The sequence below is a fragment of the Tripterygium wilfordii genome, chromosome 11 (genome assembly GCF_013401445.1).
Source record: "Tripterygium wilfordii isolate XIE 37 chromosome 11, ASM1340144v1, whole genome shotgun sequence".
NCBI classification, from domain to species: domain Eukaryota; kingdom Viridiplantae; phylum Streptophyta; class Magnoliopsida; order Celastrales; family Celastraceae; genus Tripterygium; species Tripterygium wilfordii.
In genome coordinates, this window is record NC_052242.1 from 5,078,430 (window position 1) to 5,105,371 (window position 26,942).

Below are 26,942 nucleotides of genomic sequence, written 5' to 3' on the forward strand. Positions count from 1 at the left end.
GCGTGTTCGGAAATGTTTTTGCTTTTTTGTTTTTAAAAACTGATTTTAAGTTTAGATTTTGAAAACAATTTTAAAAAATAATGATGAAAATAAAATTCATTTGGTAGAGGATTCTGCGTGGAGAAAGAGGAAAGTGGAAATAATTTTAGAAAACATCAAATATTAGTTTTGATTTTTTGGTTTTTGAAAAACAAAAATGGTTTTCAATTTTACAGAATAATTTCTAAAACCATCCACCCAAAAGAATTTTCAATCTCATTTAAATTTTCAAAAACAAAAAACAGTTTTAAAAACTAGAACCAAACATGCCCTTAAATATGTTTTCTAAAACATTCTAATGCACTTGTGTTTTGATATAAATCCATAATTTTTCCATCTATAAACTTATATATTCTAGGTGAGAAGTCAATAGACATGCCACATGGATTAAAATAACAAACAAATTTTATTAAAAAAGTCATTGGATGTCAATTTTACGGATATTTAGTACTTCCGTTTCTAAAACCTAATCTGTTTAGGTAATTTGCAAAATGCAATCCGATCAGGATGTTTAGGTAATTTGCAAAAGGGAAATTTCGTGGGAAAATTCTACCTAACGAGTTTAATCTACTGCTGGTCAACTGCGATGGCGACTGTGATAGAGGCGACGTTTCCGTTTAGAATCTTAGACGAGGCCAACTCTAGATCTTCTCCGTCGTCACCTTCTGATTCGAAACCAGCCGACGCTGTCATTTTCTTTGGATTAAGCTTGGTGCTTGGGATCGCCTGCAGGCACGTCTTGCGTGGCACAAAAGTCCCGTACACCGTCGCTCTTCTCGTGGGCGGAGTCACAATTGGTGCTATTGGTATAGGTTTCATCTTTCTATGCTTCTTTGCCTTTTCCCTTTGTATTTTTTTTTGTGTCGTTGTTTTCTTATATGTACTTCCAACTAATTACTAGCACAGGGTAGCTACAACTTTCATGTGTTATTTAGGAACTTGTATTTCAGAAGATGAAGACTAAATCTACCAATTGAACTGTGAAACTACCAATTGATGAAAATGAAGATCGATTTTAACTTGATTACTGTAACCTGAATTTCCGCTACTTGGGTTTAACCAATCTATTGGTCTTCTCCCTTTTTTCTTTACTTATAGCCTTGTCCCACATGCTTTGCTGCCTTGGGTCCTCACTGCTATTACGTTGATCCTTGCTGCACATCATAAAGCCCTATAATTAACTTTCTGTCATCTTGTTTTGGATTGATTCGACATTCAGCTGATCCATATAATTAACTTTCTGTCATCTTGTTTTTTCTCTCTCTTCGAGTCTTGCTGTTCTATGTTGTAAAGCTTAGTGGACCTTATAACTGACTTGATCTTAAGTACCTTTTCTTTCAACATAAAACATATATAGATTACTTTCGCTTTGGAGGATTTTCTCTTCATCAATCCTTGTAGATTAATAGTCGAACTTCCATATATCTATATCAGACAACTGTGCTCCTCGCCTCCTCCACAGTTGTGAGCCATCGTTCTTCTTTCATTTTACTATTTTTTGATATGAGTTTCAGGCTGAAAAGTAATTTTATTTGCAAATTACAATGCTGTGCTAACATAATCAGATATTGCTAAATCATATCATAAGATATTGTTTTTGTCTATGATGTAAGTTCCTTCATCTCTGTTTTAGTCGAGTTCCCATATTTAAATATCTACCTTTTTTTCATGGTGATTATCCTTGTCTCACTTCATCTCTGTTTTAGTCGAGTTCCCATATTTAAATATCTACCTTTTTTTCATGGTGATTATCCTTGTCTTATTGTTTTTTGTGCCTTACAATTGTGAAGGTACTTGAGTATGAAATTTTGTACAACAACTACAATAATGAGTTACAATCCCAAAGATTTGTAAGCTAAATGAACCCTTATTCAAAGCTATACTTGACCCCAGATGGAGCACATTATTATTTAGAAGTCATTGCAACAATGCCTATTGTTTGGCTGATTTCTTCTTAACTTTTTTAGTGAGTCCAGCTTGTAGTTTTCCTTTTTTCTTTTTGTTAATTCTCACAATGATTATAACAATACAGCACTAGTCGTGAGAAATTTTCAGAGTCCTGGAATAGTATATGAGCAACTTTCTGCTGAGGCTTTTCCAAGGTGTGCAAGTCACCAAAAAATGTTCTCATTATGGTCTGTCGTCTAGGACTTTATGCTTTCAGCTTCCTTAATTCACTTCTGATACTAACTTTTATAAATTTTCCTTTTAGTCAACATTATAATTCAGTTGGTGTCTATTTACCGTTGCCATTGGATGCTTTTGATATCTATACAAGGGCAACCATTTGTTGGAATGTTCAGTTTGGTACTCATTTTTGTTTTCATTTCATTATGTCATTTAGATCTTGTATGTGCAGTATGGAGTAAGGAGGCTATATATGACTGCCAAATCATCCCCACAAGCTAGATACTATGTTGTGCCTTTTTGTTGTAAAATGATAATTGTGTGCATGCTGTCACTAATCATGTTGTTAATGCTACGCTAAGTGAATTTTTTTATTTGCAGAATATGGTACAAATCATCGACTGGGAAAGATTGGGAATGGCATTCGTCTATGTAAGTTACTAATGCTCTCTGGTTCATTTCTTGGTGTTATTGTAACCAGGTTCAATTGCGGCTCAACTGTCGTATAGCTTACATTATCTTTACTAAAAGTGTTTAAGCCATAAATTCTGGCCTTTCATGTTTGTGTATTTGTAGGGGCAAATATTGATCCTGACCTTCTTTTGGCTGTTTTTCTTCCTGCCCTTCTTTTCGAGAGTTCATTTTCTATGGAAGTCCACCAAATAAAGGTTTTTTTTTCCTACTTTGTTCTAAGAATTGAATGCCGTAAACTTTTGTTATTTTAGGCGTAGTCATTGTAGTTTTGCAGACTCCCCCTCCCCACCTCTGTCTCTCTCCCCTTCTCCATTACCACCCACCCTACACACACAAACAACGGGTAAGAAAGCATGCACTCTTTTGGATGTTTAGATTGATTTAATTGAACAACTTAAGAACATGAGAACCCTCTATTGATTGCATGATTGTAACATAAACAAATTGAGAGAACATGAGCACTAGAAGATCTCTTGCTTTTGAAAATTGAGGAATCAGATATCATAAGATTTGCATGTGTCTTCTCTTAGAATTAAATTACGCAGGCCCTTCTTACTAAGCCATGTCAGTTCATCGAGCCTAAAACTTAAAAAAATGAAAAAAGCTCTCTGGGATTGGGACCCAACCTTCATATGATGGCTTAAATCCATATCAATATACAAATTGAAACACTAGTTGACTTTCTTTAACGTTTCATACGAACATTGAAACAAAACCATGTTGATAGTTTCTTAAAATCATCTCCTTTTACATCTCTCTGCACAGAAGTTGTGAACAAGTCCTCAAACTTCAAATCTTGCTTCAAGACTTTCTGGCTTGAGACCATTGCTGTAAGAGCTACTCCCCTCTACTAGGAGCCTAAGCCACTTCAATAACTCTGCCTGGGGAAAAAAGAAGCTATCCTTTACTTCTCATAACCTTCCATGTTGATGCAGATAAAAAATCATGGGATTTCGAATTATAGTTTATTTAGAAGTATACGTTCTTTTCAGTTGGTTTTAGGTCTTATTTATATTTTATGTAAGTTAGTATTATTGTTAGGACAATATTATAGTGTTTTATTTGAGTTTTAAAAGCGATGTCATTATCATAATTTATAGGTTAGTTACAAAACGAGATTAAGTATTTATTAGTGTTTTGTTATGATATTTTAGGAAGTCTATTGCTTGGTGAACAAGTAGTATCTTTTAGGAGTAATTTAGGAGTCTTTTTGATTTTTTTTTTTAATATTGGTTTCTCTATTTAAAGATTGTAACGTCCTGTGCTATAGAGGACTTTAGACTTTTATTCAATAATAATACAGAATTTTCTGTGGGTTTTAACCCTTAAGACTCGTTTGAGTTGATTCTATCGTCCATTCTTCTAATCTCTTCGTTCAAATTCTATTGTCCATTTTTGTCAATGGAGTCTCTAGGGTTTAAACCCAACAGATAATTCTGTATTATTATTGAATAAAAGTCTAAAAGTCGTCTATAGCACGAGACGTTACAATCCTTAAATAGAGAAACCCTAAACCACTCCTACTAGGAAACCAATATTAAAAAGAAATCAAACAGACTAATTGACCCCAAAAAGATACTACTTGTTTAACAATCAATAGACTCCCTAAAATATCATAATAAAATACTATAAATACTTAATTTCATTTTTTTTTACTAACCTAGAAATTATAATAATGACATCGCTTTTAAAACTAAAATAAAACCCTATAATATTGTACTAACAATAATAACTTAAATAAAAAAAGATAAATAAGACCTACAACCAACTGAAATGAACGTAAATTTCTAAATACACTATAATTCAAAATCCCATGATTTTTGTTAATGCTGGTTGTAGACTTATTCAAGAGTTCAAGGTGGTCTCGTATGTTGGGTGTGGCGATCAAGAAGTCAAGATCTTTCCTAGTTTAATTCTTTAAAACTTGAGGTCGAGTTTTCTCCAACAAGGGGAGTATGATGCAAATAAAAAATCAATGGGATTTCGAATTATAGTTTATTTAGAAGTCTATGTTCTTTTCAGTTGGTTTTAGGTCTTATTTATCTTTTATTTAAGTTAGTATTATTGTTAGGACAATATTATAGGGTTTAATTTGAGTGTTATAAGCGATGTCATTATCGTAATTTCTAGGTTAGTTAGAAAAACGAGATTAGGTATTTATTAGTGTTTTATTATGATATTTTAGGAGTCTATTGCTTGGTGAACAAGTAGTATCTTTTAGGGGTAAATTACGAGTCTGATTGTTTTCTTTTTAATATTCGTTTCCTAGTAGGAGTGGTTTAGGGTTTCTCTATTTAAGGATTGTAACATCTCGTGCCATGGACGACTTTTAGACTTCTATTCAATTAAAATACAGGATTTTTTGTTGGGTTTTAACAGACTTCGTTGAGTCGATTCTATCGTCCCTTCTTCTAATCTCTTCGTTCAAATCTTTATTCTGCCATTCTTTATTGTTGTCATCAATTTTTCGCTGCATTAAATTGATATCGGAGCAGCAACCCAAGCGGTAAGAGGTCGACTGGAGGAAGGGTTGGATGAATTATTAGCACCTATCTTCAATGAAGAAGAGGAAGACCTGAACTTGGATTCCAATGATTTGGGAGGAGATAATTTACCAAGCCAGATATATGATGATTATCTAGAAGATGTGGAGGAATTACCATTAGAACAACAAGTTGTTGGTATGGAGAAGCCTACGGAATGTGTTGCTAACACGCAACTACAACATATTGAGTTTGTTATTACAGAAAGACTTGATGAACATTGTGGAGAGGCTTTTTCTGTCAAAAACTTAATCAATCCAATTAAGAAGTCAAGGTGGCATTGGTTAGCAGTTGGAATTTCGTTTATTGCGATGAGGATGATCAAGAAGTCAAAAGCTTACTTCGATTCTTTAAAACTCGAGGTTGAGTTTTCTCCACTATTGCTTGGTGAACAAATAGTATCTTTTAGGGGGAAATTAGGAGTATGTTTTATTTCTTTTTAATATTGGTTTCCTAGTATGCAGTCCTATCTCAAATTATGGCGTCCATTTATCCTATAGTGACCATGTCTTTATTTTAATCGCTTCTATCTATGTCTTATCAGAAAACTCAATTGGGCAAAATAAAATAAACCCAACGGCCATACAATAAAATAAGAAGCCTAATTGAGAAAAATCGCAATAGTTACTTAACTGTGATCGTAATCTACCCTAATATATTACAATCCTTATAATAATAATTATTATTAGTATTATGGTCCGTTTGGCAGACAATTTCTTCAATAGCATATATGCTCGAAATAGAATATGTGGTGGTAGTATATATGCTGGTAAAAATGGTAGAATATATGCTGTCTCAAATGCTTGTATTGTTTGGTACAGCTTTTGCTGGTCGCATATATGCTGCGACAAGTTACGTGTAGGGGTATTATGCATTTTAGTCGTAAGAAATGCAAAGAAATAGTGAAACAAATAACAAACAATTTAGAAAATAAAGATAAATAATTTAAAATATTTAAAACGAACATTTTCATAATTTTACTTAATTAGACAATAAAGTAAAATTTTACTAATTTTTGAAATTAAATATGACTGTGTTAATTGTGGTATTCCATTGATAAGACATGGACATATTTGGTCATGAAATATGGAACTGTCCCAAAATTGTCCGCGTGAGAACAATTTTGAAATGGTTGCTTTATTGTCCCAAAATTGTCTAGAAATTTGTGTCAAAATGGTTGTTTGGTGCACCATTAGCTTATATGCTACTGAATATGGTGCACCAAATGCACCCTTAGTATTTGCTGTTGCTCCTCTATCACTTGGCATCCCAAGTATAAGATAACGTATTTATGTATACAAGAGCTATAGGCTAAAACTGCTAGTAACTGGGGCTGGAGACCTTACTACATTTTAAATTTCGACTCTAGCAAATACACATGGCTTCCCCCCATCCCTTTCCTTTTGTACTTTGTTTGTATGTTATATGAATGTTCACAATTTCTTGTATTTTTTTTTTTTTTGCTTCAGTTTTTTGTTTTAATTCCTTTGTAATTGAATTGTTTATGTCCTTAGGAAATAAAGGTTGTTGGATGTTTCTCCTCTGTTTCCATCGGCAGATTTATTTGGTTTTAAGTGCTAAAAATTATAGTTTTCAGAGCTTCAAGTGAACCAGTGACTTTTACCTTTTTCTGTACAGAGATGTATGCCACAAATGCTTCTACTTGCTGGCCCTGGAGTTATTATTTCAACATGTTGTCTTGGATCTGCTTTAAAGGTACCATGCAACCTATTGGTTGACCTATGTTTATCTCTGTGTACGTATTGTTTGTATGTACGAGTGTAATGTAAGTGCATCTTCAATCATTATGCAGCTCATCTTTCCCTATAACTGGGACTGGAAAACATCACTTTTGCTTGGGGGACTACTAAGTGCTACTGATCCTGTGGCTGTTATTGCTATGTTGAAAGAGTTTGGTGCAAGCAAAAAGCTAAGTACAATAATTGAAGGAGAATCCTTGATGAATGATGGGTAATTAGATTTCTTGTTCTTCCTTTATTTCCTTCAATGAACTGTCGGTAGATAACTTTATCTTGGTATTCAAATTGGGAAGTTGCTTTACATGAAAACTTCTTTTGTTCTAGGCTAAGCTAGATAGATGGATTTTCTATTATTTCATTTACATCAGGGCTTTTCTGACTTCTGAGTCCTCATAATTTCTATATCCAGGATAGCAATTGTGGTCTATCAACTATTCTCTAGAATGGTCCTTGGAGAGAACTTTAACTGGGGTGCTGTACTCAAGTTTCTGACACAAGTCTCCCTTGGAGCGTATGTATCCTATGTACTATTTTGGACAATGTTGGAAAATAGTTTTATGACGGTTATGGTTTCTTTCCTTGGTCCAGTGTAGGCATTGGTATTGCTTTTGGAATTGCTTCTGTTTTGTGGCTTGGATTCATCTTCCATGACACGGTGATTGAGATTTCGTTGACATTTGCCGTGAGCTACGTTGCTTATTATATTGTATGTTCCTGGCCAACTTGCAAGATCTATGTATAGATTTATTAATTTAGCAAGTCCAATAAATTGGTCTAACACACCAAGTAATCCATCATCCAAGGTTTTTAGTTGATTTTCAAAGGAAAAGTAAAGTTGATGCATGTCTGGGTTTAGCGTCCTAATTTTATTGCTGTCGTATGCTGTCGTCATGCTTCCAACCCTCCCTCTTTATGGCTGGCTTTTGTTTTGGTTTTTTCTTTACTTTTCTGTTTGTCCTCCTTTCATGTGTTATTCGGCTTTAAATGCTTTTCTCAACCTTTTATTCTTGGTTAGCAATGAACCTCTTTGTTTATTTCTATTTTTGATGTGTGCTTGTAGGATACAGGTCTAGTTTGTTTGAGTTATACGTAAATGAATTTCTTAACTCTTTTCTGATTCAGTGGGGTACAACTCCCAGAGATTAAGAAATACCTCCTATTATTCCCTTTATTTGTTATTGTTAAGATTAGTTACTTTGTTGTTCTACCCAATAAGTTAATTTGTTAGGTTGGGGCATTTCACATCATTTATACATATTCTAACACTCTCCCCTCATGTGTGGGCTGGATAATCCGATAGCCCAACACGTGCACAATAAACGAGACCCGACACTAAGACTACTCTCAGACAAGGCCTTCACTTGGGGCAACAACAAATGGTGGTCAAAATTGTGGAAGCTAAGAACCCGAGACCTCCCGCTCCGATAACATGCTAAGATTAGTTATTTTGCCATTCTACCCAACATATTGTTTAGAAGAGAGAAGGTTGGGAGATATTTTAATATCCCTTTTGTGAAAATCTTTCATCTAAGGAGTTTGACATGGGAAGGATGTCATACTTGATGCTGTACCAAAATGCAGCTTAAAATAGTAATGGGCTCCTATTATTTTGGTTATTTAGAACATTTTGGAGAATCTATTTGTCTTTTGTAGATTAAGAAATTTACTATCTTCTCTGTGTCTTCTATGTGCTAGGCTCAAGAGGCTGTTGATGTTTCTGGCGTGTTGGCAGTAATGACTTTAGGAATGTAAGCAAATTAATTTTTATTCTTTCTTTGCTACTTGGGCAAAGGTTAGCTCACATATTAGAATATCTTAGCAGGTTTTATGCGATAGTTGCGAGGACAGCTTTCAAGGGTCAAAGTCAACGAAACTTGCATCACTTCTGGTATGCTCTGTGCCTCTAACTAGAATTGAAGCATCCATGTGATAAGCAGGTGCTATTACCTTGTGGGATATGACCATAGGGGAGTAAATGGGATGCTTAAAATTTTTGACAAGGATAGGAATTTGTGCTCCAATGTTCAAACAGTCTTCACCATTATGCACTGGTTGATCAGCAATTAATCAAGGAAAAACTGCGTATTATAGGGTAAAGAAGATACCTGTACAACCACATCCTACAACCTATACTTCTAACATTCAAAAGAAAAAATGCATGATTGTCTATAAAGGCTTAGACTATGAACAGGCGGAATCAAATTATATAGTTTCAAGAACTTTTTTCTTGTATTGTTTTAGAAATATTGAACGTCATAACATAATTGGCGGGAATATACTATTGTATTTAATAGCATATACCCAATTTAGCATATCCTAACTCTATAAACATCTTGACTTCCCCTTGACTCTTTTTCTTTTTGTCCTGTCCGGTCCACGAGCACCATGCTTTATAGCTTTTAACTCAAGGATTAAGTGATTTTGACTTTATCACCTTTAGAGGGGGTCAAAATAGTATACTAGAAATCGTGGAATTTTTTTTTCTTATTGTTGTTTAAATAGAAAAAAAGAACGAAAGAACTATGGTGAAAATTACAAGCGAATCTGTAAACCATACACTGTTTTCAATATGCATTTTTTTTAGATTTGGATAAGTCATCAGTAAACAGCCGGCATATTCTCAAACATTTTTAGTTCAACTGCATGAATACAAAGAAAAGTTAATTGGCATCTGCTCCATGGATTCTCCATTGCTGTTTATTCCAATGTAAAGTTATTCATTGTGCTTATCATATATCATCTATGTATTTTTTTCAATACTTCCATTTATGTCGTTTTTTGGTATCAGTATTTTTGAAGCATTTCCTACTCAATTCTTCGTAACTTTTTTTTTGAGCACTGGCATCTTACTTTTGTACATGCCTTAACAGTCCTAAACGATTTTCTTTCACCCCTAAAGACTCCATTCAGTCGATTCTATCGTCACTCCATCTAATCTATTCGTTCAAATCCATATTTTGCTATTCCTTATTGTTGTATCTAATTTTCGCTGCATCAAATTGGTATCAAAGAGCCCAAAGGTTTGAACTTTACGCCATGGTGGGACATGGTAGAGTTCATGATCCAAGAGGAAAATTGCTTCAGCAAAAGGAGATGGCTGAGATGAGACATGAGATTGAAGAATTGTCGCGGGCTATACAAGCTCTTCAGCGACGGAGACGTGCAAAAGCCTGGAGAACGAAGAAAATTAATAGAACAATTGGAATCTTTTGTTAACTGGCTAACTGATAATAAATTGCAGACAAGTTTGGAACATAGAGAACAAACTCTGGGATTACAGATCAGAGATGTGGATACTCCCTTTTCCTGCAAGAGGTGAGAATGTTTTAACTTTGATATTGTCAGCACAAGGTGAGTGTGGAAAAATATGATAAGTACCAGTTCTATGATTGGATGCACCGGAATCAATAGTCCTAGGATTTCTAGTTCGGGAGGTGATACTCAAAGCCTTTAGAAATTTACGTGTGGGCTAATGAACCTGAGGGCACATTATTGGATGACTAACTAGATCTTTGAAGATTAGAAAACATCCTATAGAGCTGCTTTATTTGTTCTTGATTAAAGGCAATATTAGACGGGGCACTGTTGTGCGCTTCAATTCTCCTTTCAGTTGGGGCATCCGTAGAGACTTGATATCCCCGGGTTCTGGTTTTCCTTAGTTTCAAATCAGGTGGTTTTCCATGTAATTCCCAGCAGGTATCCTCATGTGTCTAGGTTTTTTTAAAGTTCTCACACTAGATATTTTTCCTCAATTGATTTGAGCTCGAGCCATTCGATGCTCCACTGGTCATGATAGCTAATATCTCTTGTCTAGTACTCCCTTGCATAGAGGAGCCTTCGTTCATCATCACTTTGCGTCTGTTTGCTTCATGTCGCACCTCTGAGAACACCTCACCCGTGGACGGGAGAGGTTTTCTGCCCAAAATCCTTCCTCTCACCTCGTCTAAGTCACGATTTAGGCCATCAAGGAATTTGAACACCCTATCTTTCTCCAATTTGCGTTTGAATCGCACGCTGTTGTCGGTGGACCTCTAGTCTTCATCGTAGCTTAGATCGAGTTCTTGCCAGAGTCTTCATCTCAAGCCAATAATCAATGACTTCTCTGTCTCGCGAACGGCGTTCCATACATCTTTCACCATTGGAAGGAACAAATACGTCTTACCAATTGAGGGCTTCATGGAGTAACCAAGCCACGCAATCACCATGGAATTCTCTGATCATCAGAGAGGCATCGGTTGAGGCTAGCTTCCTTATTTCGCCGGTGAGGTAACCTAACTTCCCCTTGCTGTCGAGGACTAGTTTGATTGATTGAGCTCACTTGAGATAGTTTCTCCCATTGAGCTTCTCAACTGTGAGTTGGAAGGACGAGTTGTCAAGTCCATTTGAACTCATGGTACCCATATTCGCTATTTTGGTGCCGATAATCGCCACCTTGTCGTGAGTGATTTCCACCATAGAGTACCTAGGGTCAGCACTGCTCCGATACCATGTAAACTGTGAAAGATGTACACAGGAAGTGCTTTTTTATATTATGTTGTTACTGTTGTATTTGTTACAGAGGCAATACCCTATTTTATACAAGTACAAAGTAAGTTTCTCCATAAGTATACGAGTACAAATTTGGTAAGTTTCTCCTTGATTTACAGAGAGTAATCCTAACAAGTCAATTCCTATAATCATGCCATAATTAAATCATACAATTATGTTAACAATTAAGTCTTCCAATCACTCCAATATTAATATCCAACGTTCATGCTCATATTTTTTCTAATGATTGGATGAAATGAGACTATTCAATCTGTCTGAACTTTCCTTTGGCTGCCAACTTATCAAAGCCCCCTTCTATGTCGTGGCTTATGACCAGCTGTATTGCCAAGGGTAGCTCATTATATATATATGTTATATTCACACACACCCAAAAATGAATTTGAAGTTTTTTTGTATCTTTTGTAAATAGCTATTTAAATCTAAATAGAGTGACAGTAGCATAGCAATGCTGCTCATGTCACCATAGCGCATAGCAATGTCATAGCTTTTTTTTTTGGTGTTTGCTTTCATTTTCTTGCTTTATTTTAGTTTATGCTTAGTATATTATGTTTTAAGAAGTCATGTACTAGCATGTAACTTTTAATGATGTTGGGAGGTTAGGATTAATTTAAGACGAAGGATTAAGATTCTAGGGTTTCTAAGGCTACAATTGAATATGATTTTTGTTTTTCGAATACAATTGTAAGCCTCTCTTACTTATTGTAGGGTTGATTCTATTTTCTTTGAATGGTTACAAACTTGAGTTTTGAGCTCTCTTCATCCCTAGGTTATATTAGGCCAACGACAATCTTATAGCTTTTGTCTGTCCATTATGATCTGTTCTTTTTTGGATTTCCTACTTTGGGTCTGCATCCCTTTCATATTTATTAACTTTTCTTGTGGCGTAGAACTATTGAATTATGGGATATGATCATATAACTTTATTAATATTGTTTTATGTGTTCAATAGTAGTAGATGTGTGAATACTTGCTGCGTGCATTTTGAACATAACAGAAATGTAGATTACCTTCTTGAAGTTGATGCACTTCTCATATGTAATATAAGAAATTGGTTGAACTAAATCAGATATGTTAATTCTGTTTTCGTTTTGTGTTCTGAAAGTGTCCACTCTTTGACCTGTTATATATAATCTTTTTCTTTTTATTTAGGGAAATGGTTGCTTACATTGCAAATACATTAATTTTCATTTTGAGGTAAGAGCTAAAGTTTAGCACTCTTAAATTTTATCTATTTCTTAAGGTGTTGAAGTGATGTGTTAGACCTAGACATGCCATTTGAGTTTACTATGTATTGAGAGTCTACCTCTTTTTCCCAGAACGTCGCAATCAATAAGTGAAATGCATTGTTTATTGAATTTGTCTATGCAAGATTGTAAAATTCATTCAGGGCCCATAGGTTTTTTTTCTTCTCTTTTTCCTGATTGATGGATTAAATTGCTTTAATATTTTTCTGAGAATTCTTATGTACAAAATGATTCGCATGTTAAATGATTTTTCTATAGAAGTACAATCAACCGATCTTGATTTCTTGTTAAGATTGTAGAAGAACAGAAGTACCAAAAACCATATGTAAATTGCAGGTCGTTAGTGAATTTGAAGATGAGTAATCTTGTTTTTGCTGAGGCTCGTTTGATATCTGGATCTTTTTTGGGCAGTGGTGTACCCAGCAACTCTCATCGTCATTTTTGTTAATCGTAGTATGGCAAGTGAAGATTCAAGAAAAGGAGACATATACATCTATATGTCTTTCAGATTATTGAAGTTCTGAATAAAAACAATTACTTTTATCGATATAACTTTTAAAAACATGAGCCCTTAACCTTGATGGAAATTGCAAGTACTCTTTCATCAGATTAAAATAACTTTTAAAGGCCAAGAAAGGCCACACGAATCAATAGCACAATAATGCGTGGTGCTTCATGTCATTACATTGAGTTTATGCATATATCATGTCATGAGATTATTCTGTCATTACAAATGATGGATTGCAAAAACCCTTTAATCTCATCTGAACAAGAGCTTTAATGGCTAATAAAGGGCTGCGGTACAAACATCTAGCAATGATGACCTTATTATCCTTGTCAGTTTTTCTTTCCTCAATTGTAAATCACCGTAACATTTCAATTCCCACTAGCAAATTTTTCTGGGAAGGGAAAAAGGTTAATAGTGAAGGGAAAAAAGTTGAGAACTACAAACAAAAATTCTGATTTAGTTCTCCAAATTCTGCGTACTTTTCTTGTATTTCTACTCAATGAATAATGCAAGTAATTTCTACATTCTTATGAAGTTACTCATTAAATGGCTTTCTTGACTGTTGTTCTTGTAGTGGTGTTGTCATAGCAGAAGGTGTTCTTGGTGATGAAGGCGTTTTCCACAACCATGGTAGTAATTGTTTTCAAGTCTAGTCATTTATTATTTTAGATGCTTAACGCATACTTGCATAATCATCTTCTTTGAAGGTTGATGAAATTACCTACTTTTAATAGGGTTTAAGCAGTTGCAACAAATTTCTTAGGCCTGTATATTATGGTCATATGATTTGGTTTGCTTACTCAATCCTTTGGATGGAGTGAAAATAAAAATCTTTGTAACTTTAGCTTGCACTGTTTTGTTCCGTATTTCTTGCTGTTCATCATCTAATCATGTCATTTTTCTCTCATTTCTTAAGCTCTTAACATGTCCCAATAACCCGTTCTTGTGGTGTTTCAGGAAATTCATGGGGCTACCTGATTCTTCTCTACATATTTGTGCAAGTTTCCCGTTTAGTTGTTGTTGCAGTATTGTTTCCCTTTTTATGGTATTTTGGCTATGGTTTGGACTGGAAAGAAGGAACCATTCTAATGTGGTCAGGTCTTCGAGGGCCTGTTGCATTATCACTTTCATTATCTGTCAAGGCAAGTCTCCACATATACCATCTTAAATTGATTAATCCAGATTTACTTGCTGAAGGGTTACTTATTAATTAGTGCTGCATGCCTTTCGTTTATAAATTTTTAGGGCTCATCATTTTAGAGCCATCAATTTCCTTCTGGAAGTAATTGTGTTTTGAAGGGAGTATTTTCCTTAGTAACGTTGAATTTTGCACATGGATGGCTACAGGGAAAGAGCTTCTTTTTTTCTTTGGTTAGTTCCCTTTTAAACCAACATCATCTGGAATAGTTTTGTCAACAAAGTTGTGGATGTGACCATGAATCTGATGGTTTTAGTTGACTTTATGACAAATCCTTTCCAACGATTGTAGTATATATTTTGTTTATTGAGAAATCCTTCAAGTCTTCTCAGCATGAAAATGATTTAAATGTATTTAATGTTCCACTTTTGATGTCTATAAATATATTTTCTTATAATATGTTCACTTTTTTCTTGTTTTAGCGCTCTAGTGACAGCTCCTTGCATCTGCATTCCAACACAGGAACCCTGGTGAGTTCTCAGAACATGACTATTGTCAGAGTTATAAATATCTAAAAAATCACTCATTGTAACTTTAGCGAATAATATAAGTGATGCAGAAGCATAGTGCATTGTTCACGTCACCGTAGCGGAACGGTGACTAATTTTCTGGATTGTTTTATTTAGTGTTTATTTAATTTTCTAAGCTATATTTTATATTAGGTTTAATATTTATATGTTAAGTGGATCATGTGACTAGCATGTGTTAATATTATTGGATGGTTAGGATTTGTTATAATTATATTAGATGGATGGTTAGCGTTCTAGGGTACTAAAGGGGGTTTATAAAAGACTATTTTTATGGCTGTAGCAGTCAGTTTTTGCTTCTATGGTATATTAAAATTCCAGAACTGAGTTCTTGGTCTTTTGGTGCCTAAAATTGGTACTGTTATAGTTCCAGCTTCAATTATACCTTAGAATCTTGTTCGTTTCTGCTGTTTATTGTGTTTTTCTTCTTCTACGCTGCATCAATAAGAGTTGAGAAATAGAGAGAGAGAAGTGAAAGGAAAATAGAGAGAAGAGAGAGATGTAGCAGGATAAGAATTGGGTGGTTGCTACACAATGTAAGCCAGTCTTTTTATATTCCGTACAATAAGGTCACATAATATTTAATACAACTATAAAGTACAGGAAATACAATTCTAACAATAAGTAGTTTCTCTCTTGGCCTTTAATTGATGGGTTTTTTCTCAACTAATTTTGCAGTTTGTCTTCTTCACTGGAGGGATAGTATTTTTGACACTTCTTGTGAATGGATCAACAACACAGTTTATTTTACATATTCTAAATTTGGTTAAGCGATCTGCTGCAAAGGTGAGGATTCGACTTGATACCCAAAAAAATGTTTTTTTCTTCCAGATCCTTGAATATGGTGCCATGATTTTGTTGTTCAAAGTTTTTGCTGCTCCAATATACAATGTGTTCCTTAGATAAGTAACCCTCATACAATATTACTCAATGTGTTGCTTATGTAACTAGACTCCATTTATTTATTACATTCACGCAAGTGTGTGGAGTTCTGTTCCAAACTATGTTGTATCTTCCTTTGAATTTTTAGTCTTTGTAATATTATTTTCTTATTAAATGGCAACTTATTTTTTGAAATTTTAATCTTAAATTTGTTTCTATTTGAATCAGAGGCGAATATTGGACTATACAAAGTACGAAATGTTAAACAAAGCATTAGAGGCTTTTGGGGATCTCGGTGAGGATGAGGAACTTGGACCTGCTGACTGGCCTACAGTTAAAAGATATATTGCTAGCTTAAATAATTTGGAAGGATGTGTGCACCCTCATTCTCAAAATGAAAGTGATGATAATCTAGACCCTACAAATGTGAAAGATATACGTATACGCCTACTGAATGGTATGTTATTTTGTCGCTACTCTGCAGTTTGTTATTTATGCAGTTTATCTTCCATCTCTGGCAGGTTTCTTTCTCAAGGAAAAAAAATTCCTGTCTCCCTCTTTTCGATTTTCTGGCAAAGAAAATAACCAATGTTGTCAGCTCTTTCGTTTGAGACTGTTCATATTGTATCGTCAGTGGCAGATCTAAGAACATTGCTCAGTGAAGGCAAACATATGGCATCATATAATATTAGTATATTTCATTTGCACTACAAAATAATTATATAAGAAATGTAAATAGGTATATATTCTTTTCAAGACAAGGCAACTTTTGGTGAGAAAAGCAGGTGGAGCTTGAATTAGAAGTTTATAAGCCACTACTATTATTCATACTTGTTCTTAGTGAGAAAAGCTTATTTCTTAAGCATGACTTGATATGGGAAAATGTTACGCTGGGGCAGTTCCCAATGCACTTATATTTAGAGCTTGGTTTCGAGATACTTACTATGCTGAACTATGTGTGAGTGGTTTTGGAGGCAATCTGACGAGCAAAATTTTTCTTTTGGGCAAGTTATGTAATTGGAAAAATTGCATAGATTTGTAGAGATTACATTATTTTGTAGTTTTCCTGATAGGTAACAAGTATTTTACCAATCTGTACCGTCATTGGGTTAACTTTAGCATGTTTTGGAAGAAGGGAGTATGAATTTGGTGTTAACTTTAGCATGTTTTCACTAAGTTTTGATGCTTCTTTTGGATTTACTATGCAACTAAATCGAAGTACTTTCGTAAAGATCACGAAAATGTTTGAGAGCTGATACATGTCAAATGTCCAGTAAAATTAGTTCATAAGAGGATGCTTATGAGGTTTTCCTTTTTTGGATCTTGTGGATAAACATTTGTCAACAGTGCCTTCCTGCGATAAGGCATATTGGACTGAAGAAATGTATAATTGTGGTTGAACTCTTCTTCTTGGGGCTTCACAACTGCACGCAGTTCTTTGATTGACAATTGAATTTGTTGAAGACTTAAGATATTTGGCTTGAGATCACTAGAAGACAAATGTATCAATATCTTGTTACACTAATATAAAAGATATTGGTTCCGATACCAATTTGAAATAAAAAACATAGAGATGCACACTAACTGTTAGAGGCGGCGTAGCAATAGAGAAGAAAATAGATGTTTATTCACTCTCTGTTATTAACTTTAGGTTTACCAATACATAAATAGCCTATCACTTAAAGACATTGAAGGAAACTAGGAGACTATTACATATAGGAAAATATAACCTAAAGGAAACCCAACTCCAACAAGGTTAAAGAAGCGCAAAAACTTGACTGATTTGGGAGTTACCTCAGAAATTTAGGTACACTTCATTTGGATTGAAGAAGCACAACTTGGCTTTGAGCAAACAATTGAATTAGATGGGGAAGTAACAAAAAGTAAGGCTTTTATTTATCTTGGATCGATTTTCCAAGAAGATAGAGACATAAGTGATGATGTAGTTAATATGACTAAAATGGGTGGAGCAAGTTGAAGAGTGTAATTGAAGGGAAAATTCTATAGGTCAGCAATACGACCCACAATGATGTATGGTTCCGAGTGTTGGGCTATCAAGAGACAATATATCGAAAAAATGCATGTAGCAGAATTACGAATGTGTGGTCACACTAGGAAAGATAGGATAAAATAGGAGATGATTAGATTTAAGGTAGAAGTAGCACCTATTGAAGATAAGTTAAGAGAAAATTGTTTAAAATGGTATGAACATGTTCAATGTAGAGATATCGGTGTGACAGTGAGGAGGAACGAGAGAATTTGTATAGGAGAGAGTAGGAGACGATGAGGAAGACCTAAAAAGACATGGCTTGAAATAATAAGAAATTATATGAATTTGATAGGAGTGAATGAATGTATGATTCATAATAGAAATGAATGGAAATAACGTATACACGTGGTGGATTCCCGTTGAAATTCTCATAAACTTATGTAGCCGATCCCAAACTTTTGGGATGAAGGCTTTGATGATGATCATGATGATGAACTTGGCTTTGACCTTTTCATTGATTTCTTTAGGTTCAAACTGACATCAGTCAATAAAGTAAGAAAACTTGCCACCCTAAGCTCGTTTACTTTAGGTCGGTTGTCTTATATTGCTTTGATATTGCAGGTCTACTTATTTGTTGTCATTATCAGCAGCTCTTACCTTCAATTGTAAAGTTTTTTGCTTTCTGGAATTTGGTGTTTCAACTTTTTTGAGAATAGGGAAACCGTCCAAAGGATGGCGTCATGGGATTTACCTCTAGAGAGTAATGATATTGGCAATCACCCAAAACCACCATTGTCGGTTAAATCCTAGTTGCAATGACACTCGAACCTAAGACCTTTAGTGCTGGTCCTATAGTCTCCTTCCCTTGTCACTACGCCACCCTTGTTCAGGTGACATTGGTATTTCAATCAACAAGCTATTAATTTATTGAAATAGATTTTTGTCCCAAACTAATGGCATGGCATAGTTTCAGATAGAAAGTCCTTGTGCAATAGATCCTTGAGTTTCATTTGATCTGCCTGCTTTCTTGCGTTCAAAACTTGGTTATCAGAAGAAATGTATTTGGTAATTCAAGAAAGTTTTCAACCAGGTGTCCAAGCTGCTTACTGGGGAATGTTGGACGAGGGAAGGATAACACAGACTACTGCAAATATTTTGATGCAATCAGTGGATGAAGCGATTGACTTGGCTTCTCATGAGCCATTGTGTGATTGGAAAGGTTTGAAAGCTAATGTTCATTTCCCAAACCACCACAAGTTCCTTCAAGCGAGCATTTGTCCACAGAAGCTGGTTACGTATTTCACTGTAGAAAGGTTGGAATCTGCTTGTTGTATTTGTGCTGCATTTCTCCGTGCCCATAGAATTGCACGAAGACAGCTACATGACTTTATAGGTATAAGTCTTTCTCACTCGGGCTGTTTTGTTTCCCCAGTTTGCCTTTTTTTTAAATGACTGTATTTTTCTCTATTGTCTAGTGGCCAAAGAATAGCTTTCTGTGATGTCTCTCTCCACCATAATTAAGGGATTAGTTTCTTTTGAATTTAGCAAAATCTTATTTAGATTGCATATTGTTTTACCTGTTTTTAGAAAGGCCGAAGAATAACTTTGAGTTACATCTTACTCCATTAGCTCCATCTCAAATATTATGCTAAGTTTCTGAGACTACTGACTAGAATACCATTGCAACTTTTCTTTGTACATGTTTGTTATATATCCGGAAACATGAAATTGTATGGTTCAAGACGAGCCAAATTTATGGAAATCTGCACTATAATTTTCCTGGCATTTCTGGTATCGTTTATGAATGTGGTTTAGATGGGGAAAGAAGATGTGTTTAACAGTTTTCAAATAAATTCTAAATTAAGAACAGTCTTATCTGTGTGCCAAATTGGGCATTTTGGGGTGTGCAATTCTAGAGAATTTAGTTTTGAGTTTACTTTTCGCATTTTTGCAATAGCTTGGAAAATGAGGAAATCTCTTTTCATGAGTTGCTACTATGTAGGTGAAGTAATTCCATATCAAATACTTGTTTAGGTTACTAGCTATATAGATTATGTATGTAATTCTTCTACTTCTCCTGTGATTTTTGACTTTGTCGAAATTAAAAGGAAAAAGATAATTATTCCTTGGGAGTTTTTTTAACTGCAAAATGTGTTGTATCTTGTAGCTCATTTGTTGCTTCAATACCATTTATGCTTTAGGTGACAGTGATATTGCTACTATTGTCATCAATGAAAGTGAGGCAGAAGTTGAAGAAGCGAAAATGTTCTTGGAAGATGTTCGTGTAACCTTTCCTCAGGTTTGTTTGCCAGTTTGTTATACTCCACAGTGGATGTGTTACTCATGCTGTATTCTGGTTGGAATTGGTCATCTGAGGGCCAAATGGACTATCATCCTTATGGAATTTCCTTTGATTTGTTTTGAAATTTTGGCCTAGTAAATACATTTAAAACACGTTTCTTGGGATGGCTGATCTACCTACAGTCCTAACCTTAAAAGAATTCTGCCTAAAGTAACTTCATTTGAAATTTACGACCACATACTTTTTCTTGTGAGCCTAAGGCTTTACTGGTACACCAAATCTGCCTCTACATCTTTGTATGATATCTAATTTAGTGTTTTCTATGATTTGTTTTAGGTTTTGCGTGTTGTAAAGACAAGACAAGTTACATATTCAGTGCTGAATCATTTAATTGATTATGTACAAAATCTTGAGAAGGTTGGGTTATTAGAAGAAAAGGAGATGCTTCATCTTCATGATGCTTTTCAGGTACTCTTTGGTTATATTTTCATATGTGGTATTTCACTTTCTTCTATGTTTTACAGCTACTTTTATTGGACTGAGAATGGGGTATCATCTTTTGTGCAGACTGATTTGGAAAGGCTTCTGAGGAATCCTCTTGTGAAAGTTCCAAAAATAAAGGATTTGATTAGCACCCATCCCTTCTTGGGGACCCTTCCTTCAGCCATCCGTGAACAGCTAAAAGATTCTACCAAAGAAATAGTGAAGTTGCGCGGTGTAACACTTTACAAGGAGGGCTCAAAGCCAAATGGTATCTGGCTGATTTCTAATGGCATTGTTAAGGTAAATAGACATTTGAATGAGTGAGTTGGACTTTGAGAAATAATTATTCAGGTTTAAAATACAATGTCCAACTTTGGTTTTACTGGTAATGCATCACCAAAAATAATTATGGTTTGGCAGTGGACAAGTAAGAGCATAGGGAATAAGCACTCAGTACACCCTACTTTTACGCATGGGAGTACATTGGGCCTCCATGAAGTTCTAATTGGAAAGCCTTACGTCTGCGACGTGATAACAGATTCGATGGTTATGTGCTGCTTTATTGAAAGTGAAAAAATACTTTCAGTTCTAAGGTCAGACCCCGCAATTGAAGATTTCCTGTGGCAGGTATGTCATTTTGTAATGTGGATATCAAAAAATTTTCAAAGATCAAAATACGTGTTCTATTGGCATTGTTGAATTCACCGAGACGCATATATTCATCAATTGATATATTGAGATTTTGATATGGTACTGCCATTTTGAGAAGCATGTACTGACATGTCAGAATATTATTATCACTCTGTAGCTGCACTCTTTTTATTTTCTTTTCCTTTAACAGGAAGGCGCCATTGTTCTTTCCAAACTCTTGCTTCCTCAGATATTTGAAAAAATGAGGATGCAAGACTTGAGAGCCCTTGTTGCAGAGGGGTCAATGATGACCACACATGTAAGGGGAGAAATTATAGAAATAACTTACCACTCTGTTGCTTTTCTATTAGAAGGATTCATAAAAAGCCACAGCGTGCAAGAAGAATTTATTACATCACCTGCCGCATTGTTGCCTTCACACCGGAATTTGAGCTTCAGTAACGTAGAAACATCAGGTAAATTTAGCTGAAAGCTTTAGCACTTCTCATTTTTTAATATCTTTATTTTGCGGTGTTTGGGTTAATGTGCTTCATGTGTTATAATAACTGCACAAACATTCTGATAGAATAAACTTCCAAGTTGATATATCTTTGATTTGTTGTAAACGATAATCCCTCGTATGTTCCTTTATGTAATCAATCATTTAAGATTGAACGAGGAAGAGACAAAAAAAAAAACCTGATGAGCAAGACTATTAACCTCAATAATTTTTGGTCTTTCCTAAAGGAGTTGCCTGAAGGATTCGACCTAAAAGAGGGTTGGGGGGGGGGGGGGGGGGGGGGGGGGGTGAGGGATCTAAAATATTGCAATCTAAATATAACTTCTTCATCATACTTTAATTTACACCTTCCATAGATTGGATTGACTTGTCGAAATTGTCTGATCCTTTTTTTATTTTACACTAGAGTGAAGTATCTTTTTTTGTGAGGTACCATATTAGAAAAGCTATTTTAATGAAAAAGTAAATTAGCCCACCGTTAATCCAACCCCCTATTGCCGGCTAATTGGACTAGGAAAAAAAAGATTTAGATTTCTTTAATGCTTTCATCTATTCTAATTTAGTTCAATTAATACTTATTGTTGATCACTTATCTTGACTATGAGAATATTGCATATTTAAATTACTGAACCTGATGGATGATAGGTGCTGGAGCAGCCGGTTTTTCTCATCAGGCAGCATGGTATCAGGTTGAGACAAGGGCAAGAGTAATTATTTTTGACATTGCTGCAGTTGAGCCGCATCGATCTCAAAGTAGAGAACATGGTGGGCTGATGAGTTGGCCTGAACATTTCTTCATTGCACAACCTCATAAAAAAAATGGTGATGGGGCTGGACAACCAGAAAACAATTTATCTGCAAGAGCAGCACAGCTCAGCATCTTTGGCAGCATGGTATGTTCAGGTTGTGTTTTTTTGGGAATCTTTTGGTGGCAGCTTTTATGGAGTTATTAGTCAAAATGAACAACTTTGGTTTTTTCAGGTTTGTTTGGTAGTTAGAACTTTCATACACTTCACATACAGGATGGATACAAGGCCATTGCACTATTGCAGTAGTTGGTTTTAAGTTGCTGAATATTTCAATTCAGTCACTTCTTTTCTTGATTTACTGTTTTTTCTTATCCTTTTCTTTTTCTTCTTAAACAGACATGGGAAAGAATATAGCTTAGGGTGCATCAGAAATTATTACAACCTCATAACTTCTTTTAAAATGCAAGAGTGTATATTGTTTGTTCTAATGCAATGCCTTGCTATTTGTCATTCAAGAGTTGCCAACTCCAAAGGCTTCTTGAAAATGCAGTCATGGGCTGTTCTTTTTTATCATAACCATCTTCACTTTTTCTTTGGAAAGGTTGACACCCATCCATTCAGCCACAGTTTTTCGATTGACAAAGTTAAGAGATCTCATAGCCTGTCCCATCTGAGATTTGCATCGCATCCTGACCCCCCAATGGTTTCAGTCAGGTCAGAAGGAGCTACTACGGTGAAAAAGAACCCCAAAGCAAGAATGTTTGGAGGGCAAGTTCCCCAACCCCCATTGCGAAATGTAGACACAATGGAGGGTCAAGTCAAAGATACTTCCAGTGATGAGTCTGGTGCCGAGGATGAACTCATAGTGAGAATTGACTCTCCAAGTACCTAGGAAGCACTGACTCGGATGCGGGGACACGGGATGCGCGTGCGGAGACACGAGGATTCACAAAACCTCAAAGAATCCTGTATTTGAGTGCGGGGGACTCGACAAATAAGAAATATTTATATATATTTTATATACATATTCTAGAATTATAAAATGTAATATAAATAACTTCATGCATATTGTACTACTTTAAATGTAATAAAAGTTAATTACAATACCATTTATAAAGTATTGTTCACACTTCCAAATTATAAAATATATTAGTAGAATAGTAGTTGTGGCAAAACATTTGACTCACGATTGTTCATTCATTCATGCATGTTCTGTGTATCATTTCATGGTAAGACTATTGTCAATCACAAAATAGGCCTGGTAGTGGTACTATCAATTATTATGTTACTATTGATTATTAGAGTCAAGAAGGGTAGAACAGATAATAGAACACTCTGGTGGAGATGGTGAAGTTTATTTCTCATCAAATAGGAAAATCTCACTGTCTTTATCTAGTTTGGACAAAAGATCTACTAAATCTGAACCCGTTAGATATAACATTTCATCCATCTCCGAAACTCCTAGAACTAATACTCCTCCTATAAAAGGTATTATTGTATCACAAAATGATATATCACATGCTGTTTATAAAAGCAGCTTCTAATCTTGAAACCTCCGAATTACATTCTAATGAATCTATAGCAACACCTGAACCCACACCATCTGAACTGGGTTTTAAACCTATAAACTATCAAATAAAAGAAGGAATTAATTTAATCCAAGAAACTTTTGTCCCTTATAAAAAAATCATACGTGAAGAGTTTATGAATAACGAAAATAAACCTTTTAGAAAATGGTACTTTAAACCTTTTAATAAAGAAGAATTATCCTTTTTTATAAAGAATTACCCTTAATAGGATTTGACATGCTGTTTAAAGAATGGTTTGTCTTATACCAAGATAGAGAGTCGGTTTCTGTTATTACAAAAACACCTTTGATAAAATGGACTCTAGCTTCAGGGGAAACAATTTAATCTATTCATCCATCAGGAAAACCCTTAAAATTTGAAGGAATAGAAGCCAGCCCTTATACAACGACAACTGAATCTGAAAAGGATTTAGGAAAAATCCAAAAGCAAGGGAACTACACCAATTTATATTTAAAAACAATAGCTGAACAAATGGATAGAATAGAAAATCAATTGAATGTTACTGAGATAAAGTCATCAATGCGATCAATTCCTCCTGTAGGTTCAAGCCATCAACTCAAATCTGAAAGCCAAAATCTGAAATTAAACCTGCCTTAATTAGGCCAGGACCCGAAATCTCCAAAGAATTCAATCTAGGAGATGAGCCTTCCGAAGAATTTGTTAAACGATTAGCGGATAGGTTAAAAGGGGTTAAAATCTCATATAAACAAAAGGGAAATACCTCTGTGCTATCTCATAATTCTAAGATAGAGGAAACTGATCCAGACTTTGAATAGCTAGAGAATTTTAGGAGTCAGTTAATAGATAAACAGGGTAATAAATTAATGTCGATAAATACTAGAGGAAGTCGAATGACTTATCCACCCTCAGCGTTCTCTAGGCACTATTACCTAAGGCCAACTCCTCAAGATATTCTCTTTGAGGAAAACTATATAAATACTGTTGCTGAATATAGTAGTAGAACAATCTATGAATGGAATGTCGATGGACAATCCAACTATCAGTTAATAAATACTTTGCATAATATGCTAATGTTTGTAACAATCTGTAGAGCAAATGGCAATACAAATTCTCAAATAGCCAGCTTTATTACAGTTGGATTCACAGGACAACTTAAAGGATGGTGGGATAATTATCTCAAGGAAACCCAAAGAAATGAAATCAAGAATGCTATTAAAGCCAAAAATGGGCAATCAGACGCAGTTTATACACTCTGTCTCACTATTTGTCATCACTTTTTAGGCGATGCTAACAACATCGCTGATAGGGGAAAGGATCAACTAATGAACTTAAGATGTCTAACCCTCACTCATTTTAGGTGGTATAAAGACATTTTATGACACGAGTCTTAATGAGACCCAACTATAATCATGTCTTCTGGAAAGAAAGATTCTTAGCAGGGTTACCCCCTCTCTTTGCTGAAAGAGTTAAAACTCATCTTAGGAACATTCATGGAGGGACTTATGACTTAACCCATTACTCTTATGGTAGTCTCATAAATGAAATTACCAAAGAAGGATTAGCCCACTATAATGACATGAACTTAAGAAATCAGCTTAAGAAGCAAAGACGGACTGGTAAGAAGGGAGTGGGGCAGTTCTGCCAACAGTTTGGATATAACTTGAGAATGCCAAAACCAAATTCCTCTTCTAAGAAAGAAAAATTCTTTAAGAAAAGAAACTTTTATAAAAAGCCTCATAAATTTATTCCTAGAAAAGATAAACATGTCTCTACATCTTATAAGCAAAAATCTTTCCCTAGGTGGGGTGCTAAATGCACCAGAGCGACCAAAGATCAAGCCAGGCCACGAAATAGACAACCCGTTTGTTGTAAGTGTGGCCAGATTGGTCATTATCAGAATCACTGTAGGGCAAACAAAGAATTAATCAATTAGCCATTCCTGACAATGATAAAGCCGAACTTCTCAAAATCTTATCTGAAGATTTTGAAATCCAATCCCATACTTCTGATGAGGATAATATCCATATCAATGAATCCTCTTCCTCCTTTGAACCTCAATCCGAGTGTGAGAAAAGCAAGTGTGAATTTGATTATTATAAAGCCATCATAAAAATGAATGGATTAAGCATTAACACTCTTACTCAAAATGAAACTTTTATGCTAGACTTGATAGATACTATTGCCGATCCACAAGCCAAACAAGAAGCAATAGAGAGACTTATTAGTCTTCAAAAGGATAAAACCTCTAGGGATTTTAAAACAGATCCAAAAGAGATATCTGCATCTCCCGCCCATACTCTAAGAGAGGTCTTAAATAGAACCACTCCACCCAAACCTGTAACTTTAGAAGATTTAAAGCAAGAGGTTAATAACCTAAAATCTGAAACAAAATCCCATAGAACCTAAAATTTGTAATTTATAAAAAAGAAATTGATGGGTTGATGGAAAAACTTAGAGAAGAGGTAGGGAGAAGCTCACGGGAGAATAGAAGAGAAGAGGTTGGAGAAGAGAAGAGGAGATCCATCACATACTTGAAGTCACGTGTGGAAGGAGAGCAAAAAAACACTCGCAATTTGAAGCCACATACGAGGTCGCGATTTCCAGCTGCAACAGAGCAGGTCGCGTGGAAGGAGAGCAATAGAGCATGTCACAATTTGTAGTCTTCAGATGAGGTCATGATTTGAAGCCACACACAAGGTCGCGATTAGGGCTACAGAAAGGGGCGCGATTTGAAGGAGAAGCTTCAATATTCTTGGTCGCGATTTAGGGCTAGGTCGTGATATGTGGAAGATGATGCTTCAGAGTTAAGACTTGGTCGTGATATGTGTTAAGTGAAAAACCGAGTCCCATCCGCGTTGCCTACGAGTC

General features: G+C 35.2%; 2 protein-coding genes across 5 annotated transcripts; both read left to right on the plus strand.

The window, feature by feature from the left end:
• Positions 1-591: 591 nt before the first annotated feature.
• LOC120009559 (sodium/hydrogen exchanger 8-like) lies at positions 592-23,699 on the plus strand. 4 transcript variants are annotated; one of them, XM_038860193.1, is made up of 23 exons: positions 592-845; positions 2,548-2,598; positions 2,743-2,834; positions 6,822-6,899; positions 6,997-7,154; positions 7,353-7,454; positions 7,532-7,649; positions 8,639-8,691; positions 8,766-8,831; positions 12,641-12,685; positions 13,818-13,873; positions 14,201-14,385; positions 14,864-14,911; positions 15,647-15,754; positions 16,079-16,307; positions 18,931-19,233; positions 20,042-20,139; positions 20,479-20,610; positions 20,710-20,925; positions 21,046-21,252; positions 21,467-21,731; positions 22,421-22,668; positions 23,126-23,699. In XM_038860193.1, the coding sequence occupies exons 1-23, from the start codon at positions 626-628 to the stop codon at positions 23,414-23,416; spliced, it is 3,369 nt and encodes a 1,122-aa protein (XP_038716121.1). In that variant the 5' UTR covers positions 592-625; the 3' UTR covers positions 23,417-23,699. The 4 variants fall into 4 exon arrangements, with proteins under 4 accessions (XP_038716121.1, XP_038716122.1, XP_038716124.1 ...); XM_038860194.1 differs by lacking the exon at positions 12,641-12,685; XM_038860196.1 differs by lacking the exon at positions 2,743-2,834 and having other exon boundaries at positions 704-845.
• Positions 23,700-25,464: 1,765 nt separating this feature from the next.
• LOC120008713 lies at positions 25,465-26,480 on the plus strand. The gene is made up of 2 exons (XM_038859095.1): positions 25,465-25,935; positions 25,983-26,480. Exons 1-2 carry the CDS (start codon positions 25,465-25,467, stop codon positions 26,478-26,480), a joined length of 969 nt encoding a protein of 322 aa, XP_038715023.1.
• The last annotated feature ends 462 nt before the right edge of the window (positions 26,481-26,942 follow it).

What these genes read in the sequence shown, in the direction of transcription:
- LOC120008713 (XM_038859095.1), top strand. Translation starts at nt 25,465, where the DNA reads ATGAGACCCAACTATAATCATGTCTTCTGGAAAGAAAGATTCTTAGCA. An exon ending in GGCCACGAAATAGACAACCC is followed by an intron (nt 25,936 to 25,982) that starts GTTTGTTGTAAG and finishes GAATCACTGTAG; the next exon opens with GGCAAACAAAGAATTAATCA.
- LOC120009559 (XM_038860193.1), top strand. Translation starts at nt 626, where the DNA reads ATGGCGACTGTGATAGAGGCGACGTTTCCGTTTAGAATCTTAGACGAG. An exon ending in TGGAAGTCCACCAAATAAAG is followed by an intron (nt 2,835 to 6,821) that starts GTTTTTTTTTCC and finishes TTTTCTGTACAG; the next exon opens with AGATGTATGCCACAAATGCT. An exon ending in TTAAGCGATCTGCTGCAAAG is followed by an intron (nt 15,755 to 16,078) that starts GTGAGGATTCGA and finishes TATTTGAATCAG; the next exon opens with AGGCGAATATTGGACTATAC.